The 19998-nt window shown below is 35.2% G+C and overlaps 1 protein-coding gene across 1 annotated transcript in view; it reads right to left on the minus strand.

The window, feature by feature from the left end:
- Positions 1-280: 280 nt before the first annotated feature.
- Positions 281-19998, minus strand: part of LOC134534081 (caspase-2) — a 35915-nt gene continuing 16197 nt past the window's right edge. Inside the window, exons 8-9 of the mRNA XM_063372109.1 lie at positions 12599-12708; positions 281-11862 (exon numbers count right to left, since the gene is read on the minus strand). Of these exons, the coding sequence (XP_063228179.1) occupies positions 11734-11862; positions 12599-12708 (239 nt within the window). The 3' untranslated portion in view covers positions 281-11733. The remainder of the gene's footprint in view (positions 11863-12598; positions 12709-19998) is intronic.

Consider the following 19998-nt stretch of genomic DNA (forward strand, 5'->3'; position numbering starts at 1 on the left):
TCTGGGTGCTTGTGTATTATTCAATTTGTCAGTTCTTGAGGTTTCTCTATACTATGACATAACAGTGTAAACCAGTAAACAAGTATGTTGCTTAATCTAGTGCAAGCTGTTTAGCCATTTAGTCAATACAACCACCTTGGTTACTCATTTTATGTAGTCATACTCAAGGCACATTAGATTTTGGTTTGTCAATGTGCAACATGATACTTTCCCACATGCATTAAAAGATATCATTCCCAAAATTTAACAAAAAAAATAGGTATTGTAGGTTATGAAGGATTTAGCATAAGAAAAGACACATAAAAATGCTTAACACAAATATTATTAACAAAATTAAAACGAAAAATCCAAAACATAAACATCACATACACAATTAAAATATAAATTTACAATTGGATGTTTAATACTAATACACATATAGTATGCATGTACATAATGTAAATCACATAAAGAGAGCTAAGTCAACCATAAAACTACTACACAGAAAAACCAATCACAAATAAAAAAAAAACTTTTTTTTTACATACGTTTTACGTAACGGAGCCGAAGGAATTTGCAGATTCATGTTACAACAGGCTGAAACACTACAGCCTTTGTGCTGCTGTTGCAACTGGCTCTCAGTTCATACGGAGTTGTCTGCGCTAACAACAAACCTGCAACCTGAGCAGTGCCACATCACTGTGACCAAGTCGGACACACAAGAGCCAACGAGCCCACAATACAGCAACAAACTATGCATAGGACTGTCGAGACTAACTGAAGTTCACTGAACACACGTGGACCCTTAATGGAAATACTGGGTTGGGGGTACGGGAGTACTATGAGGAAACCCACGCCAAGTTTCCCACTGAAGACATGTCCGAGTTTGACCCGGATGGGAACAGAGCCGGAAGGTCTTGGACGGGACCACCTCTTAGCCATCACTTCAACTGCAAAATTAAGTCTCCCATTTCAGGACAATGGAATCTCATAAATTATGTGCTGATGAATATTTTCCTTTCGAAGTTTCCTGAAATTTTCGAGGCAAAAATTTCACTAAGCGAATACTATAATAAACCAGAAAAATAATAATATCGGAAGCACCATTTACGTACCATCAGTGTAAATTACCTGTCTCTTGTGCATAATATTTTTAGGATCCAACATTTTTCTAGCACGTTCAATTTAATCAGTTCTGTTCTTGATGATTCTTGGATTATTACAGAAGCAAAATTTCATGAGCACAATGACATTTTTCACTCGGTTCAGTGTCACACATAACCAAGTAAAAAGACAAAAGAAAGTTCCTACAACCGGAAACCTGCTTCACGATGCTGCACCATTGACGCACCTGGTGGACACATTCATGACCTCAAAAATACTTGCACATTCTGTAACTTGTCGGGAAAACTTACGCTACCATGATTTGAGATCAGAAATTTCACTCTGTTACTTACAATTAAGAATGTCGAACAAATAACACAATGGCGACGGAATACAATACAATATAAAGGACACTGTATCAAAAAAGAAAAATAGGAGCAATGTATAAAGTACTGCAAATTGCACAGAGAGAACATGTCACTTGTGAAACAATGGTAGCATCAGTAGCTGTAAAATAAAACAAACTATAAAAAAGTTAAGTTAAACGCACATTTCAAGTAACGGCAGCCCTCACACAGCATTGAAGTGAGTTGTTTACACGTGATGGGCAGAGACAGTGCTGCAGCGAATGTGCACGAGGAGGTGAAGGATAGAGGGAGGGGTGAGGAACACCTAATAAAGTAGGCACTTTCCTCAGTACTACCAATCATAAAGTAACAGAACACAACCACAAACCTCCACCACTGTCCACACTATGGTGAAGTTAATACAGTAGTTTCCGGCATATAAGACGCGAGGCCACCTGGTATAAGCTTGCTTTATCCACGTGCGATTGAAATACATTTGAGCAGGAGTTTACCAAAGACAAGTTAAAACGATTTTAGAGGAATGCCTAGGACTAGACTGCCGTTACAGATGGAGTGTAGGGAGAGCGTACAAGCAGAATTGCAGGAGGGAGGGTCCGTTAGAACTACCTGAAGAAACCACATGAGATGGTTAGAATCAAAGGTGTGTAAGGGACAGAATATAGATTGTTTAGTTGAATCGTAATATGAAACTGTCTTTAGGCAAAGGGAAATTGTTTGGTCCCAAAGGGATACACGTGTACTCTTGTTTCTGTTGCCATGTAGCAAGTTTTCATAAACTATCTAACAAAATGTTATTGCTTTTTATTTATGAGAAAATAAGCCCGAAAGTCTCCCATCATATATTTACTTATACCCCTTTGACACTGTCCACTCATATCAGAAAGTAAAGTATGACATAAGCTCCTTTCACACAATCCGGTTTTTATGCCGTCTGGTTCCTGGACGGCAGTGAGATGGATACATTGAGGGGCAAGAGTGTGTTCACACAACGAACACCCGGCAGTTTCGTCATCTGACTACCTGATGACTCTCGCCGGAATGCCAGTACAAACGCCCGGTCGCCGGACGGTGAAATAGCCTGATAATTGCTTAGTAGTATACTGCGCAGTATTAGTGCATTCACATTTCCGGCAGTTTACCCGACGGTTCTTCCGGCGACCTTCAACACGAGTGAACTTGACATTGATGTCGACAAATTAATATATGTAGTTTACGAAAGGTCTGACTTGTGGAATAAAACATTGGAGACAGAAATCTTACAAAAGAAGCACAGTGTCAATTTTGAGTCCAGTTTGTTGAAGATTTTAACGGTAAAACACCTACCAAAAATAAGAGTATTTGTAAGTTAAGTTCGCCATTATTATATTTTTAAGAGAGATTGAAAATTAGAAATGAGTAATACGTAGTCTTTAGATATGAAACTTATGTAGCCAACAATGCATTTCTGAAGGTTTTTAAATTTTAACAATTAAGTTTTCTCAATAGTAGTACAAATCTCTTCTGAGCATTGTTGTAGGCAGCATATAATTTTTATAGGCTGGTATTGATGACATCTGATATATTGTAGTTTTTTATTTTAATACAATTAAATTTTAAAATTTAAAATGCTAACTATGTTAAAAAATAACTGTTTACAGTTGATATAATTAATGTGAGGCTAAAATTTGCAATGTATCATTTTTTTAAAATTAAAACAAAGAAATGTTACATAATTAGACATACATGTAAATAAAACTTCTTAAGTATAGTACAGTATGAAAACATATGAGATGTCTCATATAGTCAGTCTATATCTTTTTCATCAGCCACGATAGTGCACCATAATCCATTAGGAAGTAATCAGTCAGAAAGTTTTATAGCATGTTCGTCTTTATTCTCCTCGAACCGGAGCAGATGCAACAACAGAACAGCAAATAAGGCCCACTAAAATAACCAAGCAAAAGCAAAGTAATGCAGGAACTTCTGTAAATGTAGAAACTTCCACGGCTCAAGATAATAAGGAACGAAGAAAAACGAGGCTCAATAAATTTGAAACATGAATGCTAAAGGCTGTAGAAGAAACCCTCAGTCTCGAAGACCCTAATTTAAGTTTTTTTTTTAAAGGATTTTTGCCATCAGTGAAAATGTTAAATGAACAAGTCATTGAATTCCAGATGGAAGTATTACAGGTAATGAAGGCTGTTAGTTCCCAAAATGATACTATGACTGTTCTTCCTCCTAGATAAGTTTTGGACATTCAAGGAGTACCCATTTATCATAACTATACCCATGTGAATCCAACTAATTTCCACCATTACCCTCACTCATCCATTCAGTTTTCCCAGCCTCAAGCACACTTTGAGCCTATCGTCACTCATCTGACCCCTCGGCAGCAAATGTCGCAAACAGTCATTCCAGTACAAACCTCCCGCTTTGTTGACTCGGCAGCTAAAAAGGAGTCCACCACACCTAAATGGCTACATGGTACAGCTTCTTCAGCCTCGAAGACACCTTCACCTGCTGATTCGACTAACAGGTTTGTCATAAATGCAAGATATTGATTTTTATTGTTATTTTTACCTAATTATGCTATGTAATGATAAAAACAGCATTTAAGCAGAAACTTACATCAATATTTTATAAAAACATTATATTTATCTCAAAGTTTTTGAACTAACAATAATAATTAGTTGATATTTTTTTCTACAATTTTTAATTTTTATATAATTATTAAGGTTCTCATAAAATTTTGTTTCCAACTAGTTTTTTTCTCATTCAAATTTACTGAAATTCTTTTTAATGCTTTAAAAAAATATTTTGTTTTCAAATTCCCATTCATTACTTAAAAATTTTTTTTACACAAACATATTTTAGGATTAGTTTGCAACAATACTCACCGGAGTGATACAGCTAGCATTTCTATGGGCTGAATACAGTACCTTAGCTCTGTGTTTTGACGATGCAAATGAACTTAGAGAAGGCCATGAATTTCATTGAAAGCTGTCACTGACACATGAAAATAATTAAAAAATTTCGCTTCACCATGTCCCAGTTCTTGAAACAGATGAAACACTCCTATTTAATTCCTTTTTACTAAAAGAGGATGCACCCAAATCCATTTTTTTTATGCCTTTGGACCAAACTTAGCACAGCGCATAATTTCTTTCTTCTGTCCATGGCTGCAAAAACTATTGAAATCCTGGACAATTATGTTATAGTGCAAAAGAAACAAGAAAATTTTCTTTTGCTGACAATACTTCTGCCCGGTTCCCAGATTGTGTGTGTGTGTGTGTGTGTGGGGGGGGGGGGGGGGGGGGAAGGATAGCGTGAAAGGAGCCGTAGAGATCTCCAAAATGTGGAAGTTGTACAAGTGTGAATATATATATAAAGCCAAAGATAGTCAAATAATTCTAAAAATAGCTCTTCCTTACCTTCCTCCAATGACAGGTGTGCAGACCCTATGTAACAGCAACGTAAGAACCATTACATGAGACACCCTATCATGCAAGACAAGTAGAAATTTTAAGCTCTTCCAATTTGCATTATAAAATTTTCGTCTTATATGCCAGTAAACATTCACATTATACACATCAATAGGAACTTATGTACACTTCTTGTAACTCTATTAAGATAAATGCAAGTAATATTACACACACCCTTTAAAATATAAACAAAAATAATAAAACCCTAGCTACAAATATTTCAGCACCTTTCTATAAACTGGTAGAAAAACATTACAATAACACATTTGTGACTATAATAAAGTTAAAATACATGAATATAATTTTTTTATATTAAAAAACTAGTAACATAAAAATGCAATTTACATCACTTTAGTTTTTGAGCACTTATCTTTAACTACTAATAATACACATCAATAAAAATACACCCTTTGACTGCTGCAGAATGTCAAAATTAAAACCAGGGATGTAAATGGCACACTATCATTGCTATGCGACTTCTAATATTAATACACGACTATCTTCATCTCGGCATTTGTCATATCTTACAACACTTTACAACAGTATTCTAGCATGAAAAGGTACTCAGGCAACCTTGATTAGTGTGAAACAGGTGACTAATGTGCACTGATAATGAGTGACTTGTGATTTGGTAAGCAGTGACTGCAAAAGGTAAATGTGCGAGATATTCATAACTGAATCTTGTCGAGCCATAAAACGTCTGTCGGTAAAACTGCTCGCAGGAAGTTAAGCAGAACAACAAGGTGTGGAACTCACCATAAATCGACGGGCTTCCAAGTAGCTATTCTTGGGAGATTTCCAATCCTAAGTGACATGGAATCAAACCCCGTGACGGAGTGCCAACCGAAACAGTGGCGCTAAGAATGAGAATAACCCGCTGACCCACCTCTGACAAACCTGATACTTGTTCAGCACATCCAGGCTCCAATTTCCAGCCCAAGGGTAAAAACCAAAATACATAAGAAAAATAAGCAAAATTTATTCCATATCATCAAGCTAATCTGGAAAACTTGGAATTGACTTCTAACAGTCATTTCTGTCCAAAAACTATACAAAAGTTCCTGTATCTAACCTATCAAAACATTCAAGATTCAATTTGTGAAGTCTTCTTGACAAAGAAAACAATGGGCAAGAAATGAAATACCAGCATGATTATGTGGAATACAGAATGTGCCCGATTAAAGGCCTTTCACAGTACTGAGTACAGACAGCACTACCGTCTTGATGCGTCCTAAGCTTTTGAAGTGATCATCCTAACACCCCCAACTGTACCATCCACAATATCATTAGTGCCACAAAAACCTGTTTTACCATCCCTTATCTCCACAACTACTCCTCAAATAGAAAATGCTGTTAACCTCATGAAGCAGGCCTAGCGGATGGACAACTGGCAACCCATGACATTGTTTCGATGGCACGCCTCGAGAATCTTACAGAAAAATATTTTTAGCTACTCTCTCATGTATAGCCATCTTAGTTTGCCTAATGTAGGATAATGTATCAGCAGTTACGATTAGGAAGCCATATTATTCGCAAAAATAATTAAGAAAATAAAACTTTACATATTTTTTATAATCTATATTGTAGTATTGCTTTGTGGTAATTCTTCTCAGAAGAAAAAGTTTTTCTTTATTATTATCATCATTATTAATAATTCTATTACTATGTAAAAAAATTATTCCATTATTTACAACTTGCCATGTATTGTATTTATTGGTTACTCTTCTGAATAATATGACAATAAAAGATAGTTGTTAGAATTGTAATATTTATTCATGTGTCTGGCCCTCAGTTTGGTTTGAAGAATATCTGGCCCTTGAAAATAGTGAAGTTGTTGTACCGTTACATGCCTAGACATTTAACGTACAGAATATATTTAGTTATTTTCCATGCTTATGAATAAGAATATTGTATTTTTATTATTTGTTTTAAATATTGTTTCACCCCACAGGACTTGATTACCTGAGTTTGTAACTTAAGTGTTTGTCTACGAGAGCTATGCTCTATGTAGAGGGGAAGACATATGTGGACCGGCAATTAGATATACCCCTCTAAGGACCAATTGAACAAAACGTATAAACTGTCTTATTATACGTGTTATATACGAAAGATGTGGCATTGTTGGAAATTCTGTTTTTAAATTTAATTCAGTTTTGTGTTTCCAACTTTGTTAATACCTTTTGTTTGCAAGATGAGATTTTGTAAATTTCGTTAGCATTCCGGCCCGACCAATCAGAGGCCATGTTTCAAGTAGAAGGCGTCTGGAACGTTTCTATTTGAGAAAGAGTTATGTAATAATTGGTGTCCCAGTAAGATGCAAAGGCGCGGAGCCTGTTAAAAATTCAAAAAGAAAAAAAGATATTAGCTATTTCAGACCATCCGCAACAAAGGATGAGTTTTTTTTCGTCGTGTTGTAAAATGTTTACTAGTTTGTTAGGGCATATTCTGACGAATATGTACCCAGGAGTGATTAGTTTATGTAAGTAAAAATACTCCATACCATGTGAAACAGCGCCATACTAAAGTTGTTATAGCTACGTACTAATTGAAAGAACATTGAGTTTAAATTATATTATAAACATTTTAAAAGACTTTAAATAACCAAAAACAGTAAAGATTATTGTAATTGTAAATAATCTAATTTATCAATTTTAACCCAGAGGTGAAACGAGAGAGATAGTTTTGTGTCCTACCAATCGTAAAAACTGAGCTAAAGCCTAGGTACACGAACTCTACAACAAACTGAAATTATTATTTAAATACTTGATTTTGTGGATTGCTAACTCGTTGATAACGCAAAAGTGCAACATAATATTACGTATTTTTGAATGGACCTAAATGAACTGTTGTATCGTAATCATGTGTGCGACGTAAATATCCAGATGATTAACATAATAGTCATTCCACAACCCAGTTCAGTAATTTATTGACAATAAATTTTATTTAAATATTTTTATTTAATAATTTTTGCAATAAATAAATTTTCAACGTACAGTAAGTCCTCTATTTACAACGTACCGATTTACGTCGTTTCGGATTAACGTCGCTAATGTTTGAGTACTCATGTTTCAGTTTAAGTTGTCGCCGATTCACAATAACGTCGTTTACAATGACCGTAAATCTTTATTTTAACCAAAACACTGTATATAATTAGTTTATAATTCTTTGTTTCCTTCGGTAGTTAATTTATGCTATGTAGCATAAGCTACACGTTCACCGCCTTATCTTATCATACATCATGAGGGACGCTTCCTGCTCTTACGTACAATATGTACTATATATCTGTTTTTATATTTCAATCAATAAAAGTAATAAAGCAGCTGGTTAAATAACCATTCTATAAAGCTGAGAAGTACTAGTTGGACTTGTTTCCCACGCTGTCGGTTGTCATTTGCTGATAAAATTGCCCGTTGTCACGTCTGTATGCCAGCGCTTCCAGCCGACCTTGGGCCGTGGCCGGCCGGTGGCATGAAACATGGCTCATTTTGCGTCGTTTCTATTTACGTCGCGGTTTTCAGGAACTTAACCCCGACGTAAACCGAGGACTTACTGTATGTTAATTTTCCTTACCAATTTCCAGAGTTATGAATGAACCTGTCATATAAACCTATGCTTTGTGTTGGGTCTAATACTCATTTGTGTTAAGTGGGTTAGGCCCTTGTGTAGCAATAGGCGCCGATGTAATAATTGCCACACATGTAATTAAATATTACATATAATTACCAGAACCTGAATAATATGTGTTGTTTGACCTACCCTTATACACTAATACAAATTATATATATATATATATATATATATCGGCAGAAAGTATTAGTAACCAACAGTCAAACCTATCTAGCATAATAATAGTAGAAAGTAGCAGAGTGGGGAAGAGCACATTGTATAGTACAGACGACTGACCAAAATACAACAAACTTGCGCAAGGGGGAAAATAAAAGATTAAGAAGTAGGTGAGAAGAACAGGGTAATGAGAGGATATGAGCAAATCAGGGCAAAGGAAAGAGGAACGGTTGACCAATAGAGCCTAGTTGTAGACTCAAACCAGTATTCTAAGATTTTTACGATCATCAACTACATCTGGTAGTGAATCGAAGCACTTCCTTGTTTCTACTACCCACACCATTCAATACAATAGCGTCCCAGCTCCAGGATTTAACTTATAGATTATGCAACATACTGAAATTTCATTATTTCATGTACATTTCTAAATCAGCAAGCATGTTTGTCAACATATAAAACTTACATTACATACATCCCTTTGACAATGTTAACTAAAATAGATGGTAAACTAACTGTTTCACATTTAAACCAGTTTGCAACACTAAAAGCAGCAGTCAAAAGGTTAAGGCTGGGACTGTCAAATTAAAAATTTCCATAACAGCAACCGTTTACCACAGTCAACCAAAATACGCTAGTTACGTGTTGAAAATTCTGTAATTTTTAGGCTATCTCATGTACATAATTATCGTCCAACCTTCAAATCCATTCATTCATACTTCTATAAGTCACTCCCATTCATCTCAGGGAAAGAAACACACTTAAAATGAACTCTGCTAATATTAAGAGTTTCTGTAGCTTTACACACTGACTTAGGCATTTCATTAATAAATAAAAATCTTTATTAAAATGAATTTACTTCTGTTTCACTGTAATTTTGATAAGAGGTTTGCACGAGGAAAAAAAGCTGCCATTACTTCAGTACAAGATTGCTTTAGTAATGTTTAATGGAATTTTGATGTCTGGAACCTATTCCACTAAACATAAGTTATTTGTAAATGATTCCATAAATTGTAAAAGAAAAAGAAATCATGTTATACTAATGCAAATACTTAACTCTTTCTGAATGTGTGTATTAGCTAATATTGACATTTGTAAAGTTATTTTGCAAGTTCATCCACTTCAAACCATACCATATGAAATTTGTGTTTGTAATGAAATACCTTGTAAGAAGAGCATTATCTTGACAACTATAATTTCAACAGGTATTTGAATAGTAATTTTATATATATATATATATATATATATATATATATATATATATATATATATATATATATATATATAAAATATGTGTGTGGCCCAACCGTTCTCTTTTACCTGCAGGAAAATTCTTAGTTTGTTGCTAAACAAATTACAAACCAAAGAATGAAAACCCAATATGTATTTTTTATAATTTTGAGCCTACTAGGTTGAAAATTTCCACCAATATTCCACTTCTGATGAGCAATAACAAGTGATCTACTGAAATTGGACGGATGCAGTACTGCCAGCTTGGTAACGGGGTGAGGGGGGGGAGAGAGACCTAGATATTTGAATTATTCCAGCCTTAGTTCAGATCTCACATATACATATAGCCACAAAATTTCAATCAAACTATAATTTTATCTATCAATTTAAAAATGCTATTTAAAATTTCACATCATAATAGGGATGATTCCTGTAATTTTTTGTTCCATTAAACTGACCAATAATTTGTAAGGGCGTAATTCTCTTTGCTTACAACCAAGTATAACTTGATAAAAATGAATTTAAAGACATAGTAAAGTTTTGCACATTTAAGAATCCTAACCTTTTTTGTATATTATTAGAAATTTGATTAAAAATAAATAAATTAATAATCATGAATTAACAAAATTATTAGTTACTTCAACATAAATGCTCAGGATATCAATAATTATTCATCAGTCAATAATAAATATTACTCACTGTTGAAATACACCTTAAAAAAAACTGTGCATGTTACTGTTTCTTCAAACAATTCTGCCATTTGGAACATGCCAAATCTCTGAACAAAATATGAAATTCATAACAGGAAGCACTTTCTAAGCGGAAAATGAAGGGACTGTTTTAACAGAGCTCTCCACGCTGCTGGTTGAACAAGGAGGAACACAATCACGCTGGTAGCAAATATAATATTCAAGGCATTCACAGCTGACTGGATATGATACCTAAATCTATCTTCTGTTAAAGTTAATGTGCACACACACCGTCTTATTGTTTTGTTCATCTATCTCTCTCAGGTCTATTTTTTTTTTTTTTTTGGGTGGGGGCACATCATAGCACAAAGAGATCAAAAAAAGCCCAGCATCATATATAAAATTGTGCTCTCTTTATATCTGTTCTGCCCTTTTCATGTCAGAAACATTTCATGACAATGTTTCACGAAAATGTTGCATTAAAATTTGGCTTTGTAATTTTACTCTCATTGTGCCCAAAGAAGTTTCACTTCAAAAATGTTTAATAGGGTAAAATGTATTTCCTTGGATTTTTGCCCTTCATAAATGATGTGATTGTTAAATTTACGGTATGATTAGTATGGAAAAAAGCACATAATTTTATTCATTGACCATCCTTTTCTTTCAGTTCAGATCTGGTGTTAAGTTGTGTTATCGATAGTATAACCTACTTTCCAATGAATATTTACAGAGTATTATTTACCAAAGCACACTTGTATTTTTAAATTCAAAGGCAACAACTTTTTCCACTTGTTATCACTTTACTGCGAGGGTTATGTCTATGCATTCCCAGTCTCAGGCTATACCAAACAAGGATTGCTTAGCTCCAAGCGTTATGATGTCACAAATCTGTAGTTCGCTAGAATGAAATTAATTTACTATGAATCATCCCTATTGCGTGTGAGACACAATACAATGGAAACCATGTCGTTGTGGTAACAATTACCATATTACAAGATATCACAAGTCATTTAAAACGTATCTTCACAAATGATAAAATCCTACATATGTACGTATTTGTTTCTACATATAAAATTTGCTATTAAAAATAAATTATATTACAAAGTATAAAAAAGTTTAGTATCAAACAATTCTTATATCATCCACGTAGAGACCCGGATTGAAGAAAAACTTGCGGAAGCCCCTGTTTTCGTAACAGGAGGTTTGCATGGACTGGTTTTCCGAGAAGCAATCTGCCAGCAACTGATCCACCTGCAAGAACCAACAACCTCCCAGACACAGCCACGATGCCAGGTGGCTGACTTACAATACCTGTTTGGCCACAGGGCCACAGAGAGAAACCTAGGGCCCAGGGACACATAAGTTTGTCGGGCCCTCTCCCTACTACTGAATGTACAACTTTTCAAACACAACAATTCTGAATTATTAAACATAATATAATAATAATAAAAACACCTCAAAATTCAACTGGGGCCAAAGGAAATCTCCCCCCCCCCCCCCCCCCCCCCCCCCGGGGGCCGCCACAAACCAGTCGTCTCCAGTCATTCTTGATTCGGCTGGCCAATTAATTCCTTTCCTGACATCCTTTTGGTTCACAGGAAGGAAAAAGGGAACACATGCACATTTTCACAACATACATATTTATTATACTGATGAGTAATGGTTACTGCAAATACTGGCAAAAATATAAATAAACGAGATCTAATGATTTATTATGGCACTTTAAATTTTTATTAAATTTACGAAAACATGTAAAATTAAGTAAATATTGAGATAGCGAGATAGAGAGATAGAGATATAGAGAGATAGATAGAGAGATAGAGAAAGAGAGGAGAGAGAGAGAAAAAATAAACACTGATTTGTCTCTGATTCAGAAAGAAAGTTCTCCCAACTCTTGCAACTCAAAATTATCAAAAAGAGACTGAGAAAAACAAATCTTGTGTTCTTAACATATATAAATTTTGAATATCTTCTTATTTGAACTTACCATTTTAAGCATATCCTCTATATCTGTGTCATGAGAATGATGCATGAATGTTTTACATATTGCTTGAACGAACCAAGTGCCTTGGTAAATATCTCTGTGGGAAACATAACCTAGAAGAGAACAAAGCAAAGTAACAAATCACCTTTCTCTTATTTGATCTATTATACACTATTTGTTTCCACAGCCATTGTTTCTTTTTCTTTAACTGCAAAGCACAGCAGAATAGTGAGTAAGGATGAGGAACATAGAGTACTTTGTTTCGAATGCTGCAGTCAATGATTAATATCACACCATATAATTAACAAAAAATATCATAAAAGAATTAGATGGTTGATGACAAGTTACGGACAATTTTTAGCTCTATTTCACTTTTAAAATGGTGGTTAAAAAGTTAATGGTGTTATTTATATATATATAAAAAAACTTTCAGTGTTTTCTCGTATAATTGTAGCACATTTTATTCTAAAATCAAGTTTGAAAAGTAGGGGTGCGACGATTATGCGGGAAAATTTTTTTTTTGTTAGGTAAAGTTATTCATAAAAACTAGTGATGGTTCGAATCCCATTTTTCTCGAATCCGAATCCCATTTTTCTCGAATCCGAATCTTGAATCCGAATCCCAAAAAGTACCTCGAATCCACCCCTCGAATCCGAATCCAGTTCTCAAGGGTTAATAATAAAATAATTTATAAGTTAAGAGAAAAAAATTAAACATTATGCAGAATTATTTAACCCTTAAAATTTTTATTTAAAAAAAAAAACAAGGATTTTGACACGGTCTGGATCAAGACGATTCTGTTTTTGTTCACATGTTTCCTGCAGTGCTGAACAAACGTTCAGAGAACACTGTCGCAGGTGGTGAACACAAATATTTTTTGGACAGTTTATGTAGCCTGGGTGAACACGCAGACTGAGTTTTCCAGTATTCGAGAATGTTTATTTCTGGGTTAACTGTAGGATCATGTAAGAATCTGGTCACTTCATCAATTGCTGTAGAATCCGACTTGGTGGATTTAAGGCATTCAGGTATTATCTGTGAGTACAGTGATTCATGTATCCACGGAAATCGGAAAACGAAATTCAACATCCGATGCAACAATATTTTGTAGTTACCAACTTGACATTTGTTTAAAGTCCCAAATGAAGGTAAACGCTTTCCTGAAATATTTAATGGAAAATGAAAGGCGCCATCTTGGCTTCAATGGTTTTAGGCCATAAGAAATATTGTTGTGTGTCTTTTAAAATTAAGCCTCACTAAAGCATAGTGATTAATATGCCCAAAGTTAAAAGTGACGGGGTGTGTTCTCTAGTTTACCCATTAAAATTATTTATATTAAAATTAGTTATTTTTTATGTTGCTCAAAATGATTGGCTAACAAATTCATTTGTTGGCCATCATGGAATTCTCAGATAATACATATTTTAACGTTGGTAGTCTACACAAACCAAACTTGGTCCTAAAAAAATTCATAAATAGAACGTGTATCAGAATATTTAAAATTGAATTGCGATTAAAATAATAATTGTATAATGTATTAATTTTTGTCATTCATTATTTCATTGTTATTACTACATGTGCGACTGTAACTTGTGATGAAAGTCGGCATTATTGTTGTATTACTAAGTAACAGATTTCTCGGTTTAGTTATTTAAAAAAAAAAACAAATGTCATATTTAGTCTAGATCCTAAATGTGCTTTATTTTATTTTTTAGCATATTCTGAGAATACATATGTGATTTATGCCTTATTTAATGCCAATGTAGCGACAATGCATCCATGTTCATGAATATAAAGTAAGTTTCCCAAATCAGTACACGCTTCATAATTTTTTTTATATATAATAACGAATTAAAAGTACCATACAGTAGAACCTCGTTAATCCGTGATGCGCTAATTCGGGAATCGGATAATCCGGGACGATTTAAAAGAGAAGAAAAAAAAGAGAAGTAAAAATTGTCAGCGCTTAAAATTAACGTCACGCGGGCCGGCGGCCGGCAAACACTACAAGCCATGGCGTGTAGGGTTCTGCGAATATTCGAAATTTCCGAATTCGAGTTCGAATTTTTTGATATTCGATTCGTAATTTCGAATCGAATTCATTTTACTATAATTCGACTTGGAAAGTCTGGCCCGGGTACACTAATATAAGACATCCCCCTCCCCCATTTTTAAAAGAAATGTAAATGGGCGATTACATCTTCCACTTACAAAAAATTATACATCGAAACCCCTTATTTACGTCACCGTTATTTACGTTTTCACGTTATTTAACCATTTTATTTCTGTCCCGTTTTAACTTCATTTGATGTAATGCAATGAATTCCCGTTGTTTACAACGCGCCTATTGCTTTACGCAGTTTACGCCGTTCGTTCTGATAAAACTGCTTACTAACTTTATTAATCTTATTACAAAGTAATCTGATGTGTAAATCGTGTTTTAAAGACGTTTTTAAAAGTTAAAAACTTCATCTTTAACGTCTCGGGAGTCACTTTATACCGCTTAAAGAAACGTAAGCAGCGCCAGTTTGGTTGTGTGGATTCCTGTATTACCTTATAGAGAGCGCGCACGTAGTCTAAGATTGATATCGATAGCTCGCAGACTGCATGCACGCGCGCGCTCTGTCAGGAACCGAGTTAACCCGCACGATCGTTATGCGTATAGTTACAAATCACGTTCTTGTTACGGGTTTCTTTTTTTTTTTTACGTTGAATAAAATGGTTTTATTGCATCACTCATTAATTTAAATTATTTAGCTTGCTTTCACAAAGTCTACTTTTTAAATAAACATGCTTTCTATGAATATGTTTTGTTTTTATGGATTACTTTACATTTTTTTTTTGCATAATATAATTCTCCGTTCACATTTACCTGAGTTTTGGAATAAACAAAGCCGCTTGTAAACAAACATTTTCATTGGCTGCCGGCCGCTGCGCACATTATTTGTGCGCACGAAATAGTTCCTTGGTTACGTACCAATTGTAAGTATTTTTACACTACCTTTTTTATAACAATTGATGTTATATAGCATTATAGTGTTTCACCATTAATATCCAATACAGTTTAATGTGTCAGCAAGTATTTACTTACAATTATGTTAGCAGACGCCGCGTGTACAGTTGATGCCCGGCGCAACAACTGTATTTAGGATTCGCGCGCGCACGGTTTGTTATGGCTGACGCCGGACTGAGTTTTTTAAAGCACAGAACGGAAAAGCCTTTGAAAAGTGCACAGAAAACTATTGTGTTGAATGTTTTTAAAACATTTTCAGACAAATATCCGGATTGTTGTGTGAACGATATCGCGAGTTTAACTGCGGAATTTACGAGTGTTTCGAAGAGCAGTGTGCTTCGTGCAAGGAAAGAATTACAGGACACTGGGACATTAACAACTCCCGGGAAGAAAAGGAAACTTGAGTATCCTGTTATCAAAACTTATGATGATTTTGTAAAGACGGCTATTAGGCGTAAAGTGCATAGTTTTTTCTTCGCAAATGAACCACCTACGCTGAACAAAGTGCTACGGTGCTTCCTGTTATATTACTTCTCCGCTATTTTATTAGCACCGACTGTACTGAAGTTAGTGTGTTGCAACTAGTGCTTGGCGCGCAAGATTAATTCAGCCTATCACTTGATGACGCGGCGCAGTGATACGACAGTGTTTGTATATTTCAAAACTCAGCTAAGAGTGAACCCACGGTCTCACCCCTAAATTATAAACTGGATTTTAGAATAAAATGTGCAATGCTTACACGATAAAAACGGTAATTTTTTTTATTTTTGTACCACTTCCTTATGCTGTGAAATTTTTATTAATATTTTTATTTTTTATCCTTGAAAGTCAAACATGCTAAATAAGGTGGCAAGTGAGAGAGTTTTCTCTACAGCAGGCAACATATTTACCAGCCGCAGAGAATTGTTGTTGCCGCACCATGTCGGTGAACTCACCTTTCTCCATGACAATTTGAAATAATTTGCGAAGTGATTTATGTTAGTGCTATAGACATATAATTTTTAATTTTTTTTTTTTAATTTTAGAGAATCTGGTTGTGCACTTCAATATAGTCTCACTTTAATTTTAGTTACTTGATTTAAACTGTGAATTATGTGACAAGTTGGTATGTTAAAAATGTTTTAATGATCTATGTTATTTTAATAAATATTCCCAAATTCGATTTGAAAAAAATTCTAAACTCGTGAATTTTTTTGAAATTTGATTCGAACAGAAAAATCACAATTCGCAGATGTCTAATGGCGTGGGCCGCCAAACTCTGCATCTGCAACGCTGTTTGTACCGACCCTTTGTGTCGCCCCCCCTTTCAGCTGTCACATTTGTCATTCTTTAAACTTGAGGGGGATGTCCTGACTTCTGGTTCCCGTCTCCCTTTGTTTGTTTCCACCAGCCAATGCACGGCAGGCGCCTGGCGAGTGACGTGTCTGGCTGGCATTCGGCTGGACGAAGAGTGGGAGGGGGGTGCAAGGTCAGCACGATCTTATCTTTCTCTCTTAGGCTGTTGTAAATGACCGTGAACTAATGGCTAGGCAGTGCTGTATTTTTTTAAGCCGAGACACTAATTTGAAGACGGCCGGCCCTTACCGTGAACGGCCTTAACCCAGCTGCACGCCTGTGTCTGAGAAGCTTGACAAGACCTTCCGGGCTTTTAATCGCTAGTCCGTGAAATTCGGTAATATGTGATTATCTCGGTCCTGACCATCACGTATTAACGAGGTTCTACTGTACCTCAATAGGATGTGTTCCAAGGAAAACGTAAACAGGCCAAGTAAATTGTAAGCATTTAAGTTTTTAAAGTACTACATTTACATCAATATTTTTCCTCGAATCCCGAATCTTTTCCCTCGAATTTCGAATCTTTCGAATACTAGAGATTCGGTGGGATTCGAGGATTCGACCGGCCCATCCCTAATAAAAACAAAACCCGTTCATGGAAAGTACGTTTATTTAAAAAAAGGTCGAGTATACAAGAGCACGCCAAACAATCTATATTAATAATTCCTTAAACAAAAACCTTTCTTCAACTTTAAATAGAAAAACCAAAACAATAACGCGAACGCAAGCCACTTGAATCTGACGTGAACTAACGAGTCATAGTACACACTTGCCACGAAAGAATGCGGGCTAACAAATGTAGTTAACTCGGCACCTGACAGAGAGCGCGCGTTGCATCCAATCGGCAAGATAACGACATTTGACTACGTGTGCGCACTCTATACGGGAAGCAACATAACCAAACATGAATGATGCGCTGGCTACATTTTTATATGCAGTACGCCGCGGTAATGCAGACAATCATATAAAGGAAATAACGTTTAAAAATGTCTTTATAAGAAAATTTACACGTCAAACAACTTTGTATTTCCGTTAATTAAATAAATAAGTGGTAATGACCGAAATTAAATTTTAGATTATACCTACACCACGGCGACGCAGACGATCAGATAAAGGAAATAACGTTTAAAAACGTCTTTATAAGAAAATTTACACGTCAAACAACTTAGTATTTTTCCGATCATTTATTAAGTAAGTGGTAATGACCGAATAAATATTAAATTTCTACTTTAAAATACATCGTTTTATATGGAAAAGATACCTAAACAAAGCGCTCGGCATCTACTAGCGGGACCAAAAACATCATGCAACGTTTACGCGAGAAGTTTTTTTATCCCAATTTTGACAGCCTAAAATACGGTTGCGACGATTACGCGCGTGCAACGATTATGCGATAAAACACGGTACTACATGAAGATAATGCAATGTTAATGTTCATAAAATGTTTTCTAATACATAATAATTTCACTATAACAGTCATTATGATTGTGATACAATCTCAATTGTTGAAATAAAATATGTCATATTCAGGGCTCGATTTTAGCGCCTGTCCGCCTGCCCGGGACAGGCAAAATCTCGTTCGGGCAGGCAAAATAAAAAAGGCAACTGTCCGGTGGACAGGTGCAACTTGTGACGCCGAGGTTATTCGCACGCATTAATGCAGCAGAGGTGATTAATAACATTTATGCGACCACGACCGCAAATAAAACGTCTTTGACAATATCTATAAATAAACAATAATGGCTGCTCTTTTGTGACGGACGACTCTGGCTATTGTATACCGCGGGAAAAACAAGTAGGTTATGTACAAACCGTACTGAAATCTTCTGAATCATAATTCTTAAAATCTTACGTTCACGTCATGATTTACGTAACATAGTCGTATTCGTATGCTAGAGATGCAATACGTCTCACACCGATGATGTTTGTTTTTGTTGCCATGTTTTAATATTAATTTAGTTTCAGTGCAGCCAACAATTACGTAATTTACCGTTGTTTACTTTCAAAATATAATTTTTTAAATTTATTGTCTTTATAAATCGCGACTTTACTAATTCTTTGCTCTACTTTAACATCGTTTGTTAACAGAAAAGCGTTTTTGCGTGGTTAACATTTCACGGCGTACTCCAGATGCAGCTGACAGTGGCCGCAGTGACTGCGACTGCTTGAAAATTCGCCTGTCAACTGTTGCATCTAAAAATAAACATTACTTGTTTACAGAGGACACTGTAATCTTTTACAGTTTATCTTGTCACGGCGATTGTTAGAGTATTTAATTAACTGCGTTACACAATGTGGAAATTCATTACTGGTACTTCAAAACCACCAGAAAAGAAAAGAAAAACGGACGAGGACAAGTCAGAATATAATGTTAAATATGACAAAATCGCCCGGTCCCGTACCTTTTTAACGTCTTGGTGTTCCGAGTTTCTTTGGCTTCGTTACGACACAGAAACAAAACAAATGTTTTGCAAAGTCTGCGAAACACATTCAAAATCATCTGGATCAATTTTTATTACGGGCTGCTCAAGTCTGTAAAGACTGAAGTCTATAAAAACAGACTGGCGAAACTGTCTAAATGATGATACACTGTCTGCCCTCATGCGTGTTCAAATACAGTCACCTTATGAAAGTGAGTTTGATCCAGCACCAACAATAAATCTCTGGTATCATAATGTTCAGAGAAAACGTTGACCCTTTCAGCCTCCTTATCAAAGATGTTCAAGAGAGAATCAGCAAAGTAATTTGTGCAGTGACTCAAGAGACTCGTCTGAAAATGATGATTAAATAAGGATGTTAAGTGTGTGATAAAAATAGGTGCAAAATATAGCAAAAATCCTTTTTTCTCACTTTTTCAGCGACTTTGAATTTTTTTTTATTTGGGTAAAACAGCGGACAGGCAAATTTTCGATTACACCTGTCCGTTGGGCAGGTTAAAATATTCCTTAAAATTTAGCCCTGGTCATATTAATTTCTATGACAAATTTATCCACAGAAATAATAATAAGTGTGGCCATGTATTTTTAGCGAAAAAGATTTCCAGACCAGGCGTGTT

Source organism: Bacillus rossius, chromosome 7 (genome assembly GCF_032445375.1).
Source record: "Bacillus rossius redtenbacheri isolate Brsri chromosome 7, Brsri_v3, whole genome shotgun sequence".
Classification (NCBI taxonomy): domain Eukaryota; kingdom Metazoa; phylum Arthropoda; class Insecta; order Phasmatodea; family Bacillidae; genus Bacillus; species Bacillus rossius.